The following is a 10,796-nucleotide window of genomic DNA, read 5'->3' as shown; positions in this document are numbered from 1 at the left end:
ATATGGCAACACTGAGGATTACAAGTACAGATTCTTCAACTAGCATCTGGCATCCCTCTGGTTGCACTAATAGCTCAAATTTTCAAGTCTAGTTGTTTTGACCTATGAAGAGAATCATACATTGATCTCCTGGAAACAAACCAAAGTCCAGGCCACATCTGTGCTAACCTGCAGGCCATGAGGGATTTTTGGAAGCCACCCTTGACATTCTCAGCAGCCTCCTGACTCCCCTCTACAGTGAATCTCCTTTGAGAATGGGTATGCTCATCTTTATATTCTACAGAGGATCTCAGTGTTGACCTCTATAAAATAATCACTTCCATTAATCACAATTATTTACTATTTCATGTGTCATAAAAAAATAGATGTGAAACCTTGTAAAAGTAGAACACATTCTAATTTGCCCTTGATAAATAGAAAACATATCCAAGTAACAGGCTCTCAGAGCAGCAAGGATCTAACCAATTAATTAATGTGTTTGGTCTGAAGTCGGCATTGGTCTCATTAGACAATGAAACCCTGGTAGTCTACTTTGACAGACTAGCAAGGCAGAGCTCAGCTAGAATTAAATGCCTACTAAAACAAAATTGAAGAAGCTTACATAATGAATAGGAGGCCTGTGAAGTGGGCTGGCAGATTCCAAATGCATTAGAGAGCTTTAAGAAAGAAAACGTACTTTAATGTTTCAATTATCTCATAACCAAAGAGGTGGCATAGCCAGTATTAAATCCTGCTCCTAACAGTTTGGAGATTCCTTAAAAAACTAAACATAGAACTACCATATGATCAGGCAATCCCACTGCTGGGCATATAGCCTGAGAAAACCATAATCCAAAAAGAAACATGTACCATAACATTCATTGCAGCACTACTTAACAATAGCCAGGACATGGAAGCAACCTAAATGCCCATCAACAGATAAATGGATAAAGAAGATGTGGCACATATATACAATGGAAGATTAATCAGCCATAAAAAGGAATGAAATTGAGTTTTTTGTAACAAGGTGGATAGATCTAGAGACTGTCACACAGAGCAAAGTTAGCCAGAAAGAGAAAGACAAATACCGTATGCTAACTCATATGTATGTTATCTAAAAACAAAAATGGTACTGATGAACCCAGTGACAGGGCAAGAATAAAGATGCAGATGTAGAGAATGGACTTGAGGACACGGGGTTGGGAGGGGGCCAAGGGGGAGCTGGGACAAAGTGAGAGAGTAGCATTGACGTATGTAAACTACCAAATGTAAAATAGCTAGTAGGAAGTTGCTGCATAACATAGGGAGATCAACTCAATGATGGGTGATGACTTAGAGGGCCAGGATAGGGAGGGTGGCAGGGACCTGTGGGAGGAAGGGGATATGGGAATATATATATAAATACAGCTGATTCACTTTGGTGTACCTCAAAAACAGGCACAAGAGTGAAAAGCAATTATACTCCAATAAAGAGCTTAAAAAAAGAAAAAAAGACATAGTCATGGACTCCCCCAGTGACACAGTGGTTGAGAATCCACCTGCCAATGCAGGGGACACGGGTTTGAGCCCTGGTCCAGGAAGATCCCACATGCCGTGGAGCAACAAAGCCCATGTGCCACAATTACTGAGCCTGCATTCTAGAGCCCATGAGCCACAACTACTGAGCCCATGTGCCACAACTATTGAAGCCTGCGTGCCTAGAGCCCGTGCTCCACAACAATAGAAGCCGCTGCAATGAGAAACCTGCGCACTGCAATGAAGAGTAGCCCCTGCTCGCTGCAACTAGCGAAAGCCCACACGCAGCAACGAACACCCAACACAGAAATAAATAAACAAATAAATAAATTTTTTTTTTAAAAATCCTGTTCCTACAGTTCCCTTAATTGTAAAAATAATTTAATTGACAACCTCTCCCCCATCTTATGTGAATGTTAGGGTGTTGACAGGGAAAGAGTGGGAATTGATCATTGGAATGAGGCATCTGTGGATTCAGATGACTCTGAATATCCGACTTTGGAAGCACCACCTGGACTCCCCTGTCCACAGAAGGATCCATCTCCCTTTGCTTGATGAAGCTGGCCATGCATTGTTTAGAGATTCTGTAATTACCTCACATAAAGGAGTTATCTTTTTCTTATGTGTGCATTTGCCTCTCCTAGACTATTTTCAAATTTATAGCATGTATCCAAGTCCGGCATTATCCAGGAGATGCTAAGCATGAAAAATCTAAGAATAGCCTTATATATGACAAGTTTTGCAAGTTTTTGCTATTTTTTAGAAAATTTATTAATGTTGACAATGAAATCAAACCAAACCAAACAAAAAGCAGCAACAGCAAAGAAACGTAAAGATTATCTTTGGTCTCTGAAATGCTGGGATTCAAAAAATCTTCCCACTATAAAGCAGCTCCAGATCCTCACTGGCTGGCCTGCCCAGACAAGTGGGGAACAAATGGACCGGGTTTGGGGAGTTTTCAAAAGCAGGGAGGGACAGGAGACTGAGCAAAGCGTTATAAGGCCTGCTTCCCCTTGGCAGAGGCAAAGATGAAGTCACAGGAAGGAACAGAGTGGGTACAGGAACATGCCAGAGCTCTTGTTCTTCAATTCTCCTCCCAGAGGCAGTCGAAAGGAGAGACAGCATCCAGAGGCCTGCTCCTGTGGCTGCCTGAGGCCAAAGGTTCAGGCATACAAGGACTCAGGACATTTCCAGCAAAGCTGGGAACCAGCAGTGGAAGTCTGTGAGCTCCAGGGGGACTCACTGTGGATTTAAGCTGTAGTAGAACCATCAAAGTAATAGAATTGCTGTCTTTTCCACAACCGTAAAAATGTTGATTAATAGATTCCCATGTTTTATGTTTTCTCTTTTTTTAAATTATTTTTATTTTTTATTGACATATAACTGACATATAACATTAGTTTCAAGTGTACAAAATAATGATTTGATACTTGTATATATTGGAAAATAACCACCACAATAGGTCTAGTTAACATCCCATCACCACACATGTTACAATCATTTTTTTCTTGTGACAAGACCTTTTAAGATCTACTCTCTTAGCAACTTTCAAGTATACAACACAGAATTATTAGCTACAGTCACCATGCTTTACAGGATACTAGTTTATTTTTTATTTATTTATTTATTTATTTTTTACTTATTTTTGGCTGTGTTGGGTCTTCATTGCTGTGCGCAGGCTTTCTCTAGTTGTGGCGAGTAGGGGATACTCTGTTGTGGTGCGCGGACTTCCTATTGCTGTGGCTTCTCTTGTGGAGGACAGGCTCTAGGTGCACTGGCTTCAGTAGTTGCAGCACGCAGGCTCAGTAGTTGTGGCTTGTGGGCTCTAGAGCGCAGGATGCTAGTTTATTTTAACTAATTTGTTGATTTATTTTACCATAAACATGGAAACTTATGTTTGGATGAATTGTCAGGGCACATGTCCAAGGAAGAAGAAACATAATTTATCGAAGTGAGTGCATTTATCAGAAATTCTGAATTTGCCATGCCACCTTGAGTGGCATCCACTGGATTCTCTGGTGATTAATAGACAATGTTAAGTTAACCTATAACAAAAAAAGCTGAAATACCATAAATTCCTTTATAAAAGGCAGAGTTTTAAATAAGATTAGAGAGATAGATAGGTTGGAATGTATGCAGCATGTTCAAAGCTATTCATTAACTGAAGAAACTCTATCCTGTAAGATTTCCAGGGTTGAAATGAGTACAATGCCTTTGCAATGTCTTCTTTTTTTTCAACTAAGGAAAAGGGGACATGGGTTTCATGATTAAAGTGGGAGATGCTGCTATTGAAGCATCTGTTAAGTATCTCCGCTATCGTCGCCCTTGAGTATTGAATTCATGAAACTTTTATACACGTTCCCAGTGGAATTTAAAAAAGGTGATGCTCTGCTCTTTTTTCAGCTCTCATACCTTAAACAAAGACCCTTTTCTTGGCCTCCCTAAAGCCATAATTTTTACATTTCTGTGTTTTTTATTGATGATTTTACTGCTTAAAATTGACTTCAAAGCCCAGTCCTAAAGCACTAAGTTTCTTAACAGCTAATATGTTCCTATAATCCATTACTGAAAATATTGATGTAAAAGCAGATTCTACTAAAAAATTTGAAAGCACGTGAACTGCCATGCTCGAGATATGTTATTGTTTAAAATTGTTCTTAGAAGTATTTGTTCTTAGTACTGTACTGGTTCACATAATACTCTTCAAAAAATTCATGTGCATCTGGAATCTGAAGATATGACCTTATTTGAAAATAGGGTCTTTGCATAAGTAATCAAATTAAGATGAAGGCCTATAAATTAATTTTCTATGTAGCTTTATTTAATAACAGGTTGTCCATGATGTATAACTTTAACAACATTTTGGCTTTCAGATAAATACTATTGCAATATTTATAATTAAATATGAGCATGTTTATTGCACATTAGTCAAATTCTTTTTAATAGTCTCTTTCTTCAGTATGTTCTGCATATTGCTTAATTATATACCATGAATAACTTCATTTGTCTCCCAAAGAAACAGTAAAAATAATTTTAAAATCTTTGTTCAGGAATTTCTATTATTTTAAGATCATTAAATAAGCCCAACTTCCATTTAATTTAAACTGTTTATATGTTTTATGGAACTCCCGGATGAAATAGCAACTAAATATGTCTCAAATAATTAACATAAGTGGGATATTACAGAAACCATTTTAGATCAAAGCGGTGAGTAATAAGATAATACTACACTATTTACAATAGCCAGGACATGGAAGCAACCTAAATGCCCATCAACAGATAAATGGATAAAGAAGATGTGGCATATATATACAATGGAATATTACTCAGCCATAAAAAGGAATGAAACTGAGTTATTTGTAATGAGGTGGACAGACCTAGAGACTACCACACAGAGCGAAGTAAACCAGAAAGAGAAAAACAAATACCGTATGCTAACTCATATATATGTAATCTAAAAAAAATGGTACTAATGAACCCAGTGACAGGACAAGAATAAAGATGCAGATGTAGAGAACAGACATGAGGACATGAGGTTGGAGGAGGTGGCGAAGGGGAAGCTGGGACGAAGTGAGAGAATAGCATAGACATATATACACTACCAAATGTAAAATAGATAGCTAGTGGGAAGTTGTTGTATAACAAAGGGAGATCAACTCAATGATGGGTGATGACTTAGAGGGCCAAGACAGGGAAGGTGTGAGGAAGCTGTGGGAGGGAGGGGATATGGGGATATATGTATAAATACAGCTGATTCACTTTGGTGTACCTCAAAAACAGGCACAAGAGTGAAAAGCAATTATAGTCCAATAACGAGCTTAAAAAAAAAAGATAATGCTGGGTGAGAATACTGCTTATATTGGACAAGAGAAACCAAATTTCAGATTTTAAAAACAATGTAGAATTCTCACAGTTTTTGTAAGAAGTGAAAATTATGCAAAAAGCTGGATTTGTCATCTCCATATTCTCAGAACCTATATTGAGGTCAACACATACTAAGTGTCAAAAATAATTATTGAATGAATAAATGGTAGTGGGTCTTATCATGATCAGGTTTCTATGTCATCATTCAGTGGAAAGATATAAAATCTTAAAGACATTTCTTATGGTATAGAATCATGGCGACCTCAGTCCCAGTCTAAAACATCACAATGAATTCTTCATATTTGCTTTAAGATTAGAGAAAACCCCACTTGTTCACAACTTAGTCTGTTGCCATTTAGAAACTGCTCATCTCTGCTACTCAGTTGTTTCTACTCCTTGTGAAGTTATGGATTATTATGAAAATGTAAATTTTTCTATATATTTTTCTGCTCTGATTTCAGGCCACTCTCACCTAAATATTTTATTTTAAAATGTGTACTAATTCAGACCATTGTTTAATGGTTGGTGTCTTGAGAACACCAATCTCCATGGTGCCTTTTCTTTATTCATCAAATAATCCCCCTGAGTTCATTGTAACCAAGCAGATAAAACTATGGCTAGCCTGAATAACATTACTTCTGCATAAAAGATTGTATCATTCTTGCCCACCAAGCTTGGAAAGACGTCAGCCTTCATTTCAAATATAACTTATTTCATTTCAAGTTCCAAGATAATACTTTAAGTGACAATAGGTAGGAACTAATTCTGGGAATGCAGATCCTTGGAGAAATTTGCATTGATGTTTAGAAATGGGTTGAAATATACCCTTTTTGTAAACACTGTAGAAGAGCTCTTAGAATTATTCTTTATCATTGATATTTTGGATATTTTGTCACAGATGTTCAGATGACAGAGGAGAAACAGTTTGCAAAGGCTTTTGAAAAATCCCAAAGCACTTAGTTTAAGCAAATTAAAGAAGTCATTAGAAATGATATAGACTAAACCAGTCATATTTACCATAAAAGTAAGTACTTCTTTGATCGTTTCTTTCAGGAATATACTTTTTGTTTTAATAATGTATAGCTGCGCTTATACAAGCAATCTCAGTTATGCACACTATATATAAATACAATTAAACAACACAATTTATGTGAAACATATAAAGAACATTTTTAAGCTACTAAAGTTTAAAATTTCATGGAACATTTTTATGCATTATAATATAAAATTTTGTGATTGATAGGACTTCCATTTTTTGTGTTCTTGCCTACATATCTTTTCATAATCATTTTTAATATAATCAATATCAGACACCATGTAATCATTTTTGTACAGATTCAAAACAATTTACTTGATTTTTTTAAGTACATTCATTAACATATTAAATTAATTGGCTGATACTGGGAACACAGTACTCTTTTGAAAACTCTGAAATCTCTGAAGAATATAGAAAACATATATGGCATTACAGACTTGGACAGTCTTTCTGGACATTAACTATTTAAAAAATCATCTTAGATGACAGCACATCTAAAGCTTTAATGGAAAATAACAACTTTATACACTAGCAAACAATTGAACAAATCCTGTGTAATACCGAGAGTTATACTAGAAGGCAAATAAAAAAAAAAGAATCTTTGCCTCTCCAAAATTTACCTTGAACGTTAATTATTCCCTTTCGTCACCCTTTCATCGTCCCTCAAGAAAAGAATAGGTAATATTGTGGAATAATGCCAAATGATTTTGGAAATAAGAATACTTGCAGTTTATAAAAATAAAATTAGGACATAAGTATTTTGTATGTATTATACATATTATATACAAATATCATAGAGTAGACTCATGATAGGTAAGCAGTTAATAAAATACATTCAAGAAGAACATATTTAAAAATTACAAGACACCATTAGAACAGATTTGTAATTAAAGTCAGGAAGTCTTTCAGGGCAGACATTGGAATTAGATTGGGAAACCTCTCCCATTCGTAATGCCTCTGTATACTACTATTCGTGACACATTACTCTACCAGATGGACAACTGAGTTGTGTCCGTAGCTTGTAAAAGTTCAAATGGGTAAGGAGAGAGTCTTATACAAAACAGAAAAAATGTTAATGTAAATGAAGAAGGAAGCAACAAAAATTATCTTCAAAAGAGTATTGTGGTATGCTAGAGGTGAGTTCTCAGTTTTATTTGAGGTTTTTTGGTTGTTTGTTTTTTTTGGCTGCATAGGTCTTCGTTGCAGCATGCGGGATGGCATGCAGGCTCTTCACTGCAGCACGTAGTGCTTCTCTCTAGTTGTGGCATGAGGGTTTTCTCTTCCCTAGTTGAGGTGTGCAGGCTCAGTAGTTGTGGGATCTTAGTTCCCTGACCAAGGATCAAGCCCACATCCCCTGCATTGCAGGACAGATTCTTTACCACTGGAGCACCAGGGAAGTCCCTTATTTGAGGTTTTAATGTCAGAGATTTTAATCTCTCTTTTTTTCTTGTTTTCAGGAATATATTGAAATATTCAGAAGACAGATGTATACTGAAATGTGTGAGAATACAATGAAGGAAATACAGGATAGTGAATTAATGTACGCCATAATAAATTACAAAGTTATCAAAGTATATTGTTTCTATGTACTACACAATCATTTTCCCCTAAAATCACAAGGCAGCAATATTTCTTTTAAGTGTGTGTGCGTGCACGTGTGTGTGTGTTTCTTTGCTGGCACCATAGCTTTCTTATTTCTTCATCTATATGACAGCTAAAACAAAGAGCATCATTATAAAGAAGGAGATCAATGAGAAATTACACAGAAGTAACTGAGTTTATTCTTCTTGGATTGACAAATGATCCACAGCAGCAGGTTGTACTCTTCATATTTCTTCTCGTTACCTACATGCTAAGTGTGACTGGGAACCTGGTCATTATCACCCTCACCCTTTCAGATCCCCATCTGAAGACGCCAATGTATTTCTTCCTTCGAAACTTCTCATTCCTAGAAATAGCATTCACCTCTGTCTGCATTCCTAGATTCCTTGCCACCATCATGACGGGGGACAGAACCATTTCTTATAATGGTTGTGTGGCTCAGCTCTTCTTCTTCATCTTCTTGGGGGTGACAGAATTTTACCTCCTGGCTGCCATGTCCTATGACCGCTATGTGGCCATCTGCAAACCCCTGCATTACACCACCATCATGAGCAGCAGAGTCTGTATACTGCTTGTCTTCAGCTCATGGCTTGCAGGATTCCTGATCATCTTTCCACCAGTAATCCTGCTGCTGCGGTTGGATTTCTGTGCCTCGAATATAATTGATCATTTCATCTGTGATTCTTCTCCAATTCTGCAGCTTTCTTGCACAAGCACTCGCTTTCTAGAACTCATGGCATTTTTTTTAGCTGTGGTAACTCTCATGGTCACCCTAACCCTAGTTGTTCTCTCCTACACATATATTATCCGGACAATTCTGAGAATTCCTTCCACGAGTCAAAGGAAAAAAGCCTTTTCCACGTGTTCCTCCCACATGATAGTTGTCTCCCTGTCTTATGGCAGCTGCATCTTCATGTACATTAAGCCTTCCGCAAGGGAAAGGGTGACTCTAAGCAAAGGAGTAGCTGTGCTCAATACCTCAGTGGCTCCTCTCTTGAATCCTTTTATATACACTCTAAGAAACCAGCAAGTGAAGCAAGCCTTCAAGAACATGGTCCAGAGGATGGCCTTTCCTTCAAATAAATGGATGTGATTATTTAAAACAAAAAAGTGAAATGAAAAACTCTATTTCCCTACATAAAGTCTTTCAACACCTTGTTTCATTCTTTTGGTTAGATATATTTATATATCATTAATGCCTCTTTTTCACGTAAAAACAAGTTCCTATTTGAGGTTATATGGACAAGATCAATTTTCACCTGTGTAACAGAATTTTAGATGTCAGTAATCGCCATTTTTTTTCATATCAAAGCAAAGTAGGCTATGGATTCCTACAAAAATAGAGATTGCTATAAGAAGCTTACTAAAAACCACATAAAAAATAAAATTTATTTTATGTGATAAAAAATATGTATCAACATTTCTAAAATTTATTAGTGACATTTCAACAAAACACCAAAAATTTAAAACATTATTAAAATGTCTTCTTGAATTTATCATTAAAATGTAATTAAAAGGTGTTGAAAAATTAAATCAAAGTTTAACATAAAATGTGCTGTCAGAATTATTAAATTTGCAATTTGAAATGAGGCTGTATTGATTTTATTAGTTTTCCTAGAAAACAACAGCAGTTTTTGTGCAATAGAAGAGATGAAACTTATCTTTTTTTTCTTTTCATAAATTTCCTAAAAAGGATTATTTAACTGGAGATTTCCCTCTGGCAATAGCAAAAACTGACCATTTTTAGTACCATCTCTCTCTCCAGTTGCCGATGGTATACTCCTAGCTGTTATTTGCCCTGTTGGTTTTCTTTTTTCCAGAATATGTAAATCGACAACTGTATTGGTATCTTCTGTGGTTTCAACTACAGTCTTTAATATTTAACAATAGAATGAAACAGTCAACAATTTACTCAGACAACATTCAAAAGGTAACAACATTCCTATAACTACAGTAATTAATAAAGGAAGAAAAAAAGAAAAAAACATTAAAACATTAGAAATAAACCTGCCAGACATTCCTAGACATAGACATAACTAGTTATACACACATATGTATATACATTTATATATAAATATTTGTATTTAAATATACACATATAATATATACAAGTCCATAGACACATACACACACACACATGTGTGTGTGCATACAGAATCCCAAACATGTTAAAACTTAAATCATTATGTAAAAATTTGGAAGTAGCATCAGTACATGCATGTATTTTTGAGATGAATTGAAGATCTTTAGCTTTTTAAGAAGAGGAACCACTTATCTGTATATACTTGAGTCGGTCATTGGCAGTGTTACAATACTCACATAAGTATTCTCCTTACCCCATTTGAAATATAACATTAAAAATGATTCTCAATTTTTTAAACAATTCCTAAAACTATTTCCAAGAACCAACTTGGATTTTTGTCTTATAGTAATTGGTAGTCTTCGAAGGGTTTTAGCAGATAGAAATTGATACTATATACAAAATAGATAACTAATAAGAACCTACTGTATAGCACAGGGAACTCTACTCAGTGCTCTGCAGTGAACTAAATGGGAAAGAAATCCAAAAAAATAGGGGATATATGTATATGCATAGCTCATTCACTTTGCTATGCAGTAGAAACTAACACAACATTGTAAAGCAAATATACTCCAATTAAAAAAAAGAAAGAAAGAAAGAAAGAAAGAAAATTATCCTAGTTGCTACGTGCCAGATAGACCGAAGGAAGGTCAGCGTTTTGCAATGGTTTAAATAAAGAACAATAAGATCCAGAACTAAGATATTAGTCCTGAGGATGTG

General features: G+C 35.8%; 1 protein-coding gene across 1 annotated transcript; it reads left to right on the top strand.

The window, feature by feature from the left end:
- The first annotated feature begins 8,144 nt into the window (after positions 1–8,144).
- LOC130834056 (olfactory receptor 6C75) lies at positions 8,145–9,089 on the top strand. Its single transcript, XM_057704151.1, has one exon. It carries the CDS (start codon positions 8,145–8,147, stop codon positions 9,087–9,089), a length of 945 nt encoding a protein of 314 aa, XP_057560134.1.
- The last annotated feature ends 1,707 nt before the right edge of the window (positions 9,090–10,796 follow it).

Source organism: Hippopotamus amphibius, chromosome 12, assembly GCF_030028045.1.
Source record: "Hippopotamus amphibius kiboko isolate mHipAmp2 chromosome 12, mHipAmp2.hap2, whole genome shotgun sequence".
Taxonomy (NCBI): Eukaryota; Metazoa; Chordata; class Mammalia; order Artiodactyla; family Hippopotamidae; genus Hippopotamus; species Hippopotamus amphibius.
This window is presented reverse-complemented; position numbering and strand designations above follow the sequence as displayed.

Bases quoted from the DNA above. Each gene is read 5' to 3' on its own strand.
- LOC130834056 (XM_057704151.1), top strand. From the start codon at position 8,145: ATGAGAAATTACACAGAAGTAACTGAGTTTATTCTTCTTGGATTGACA.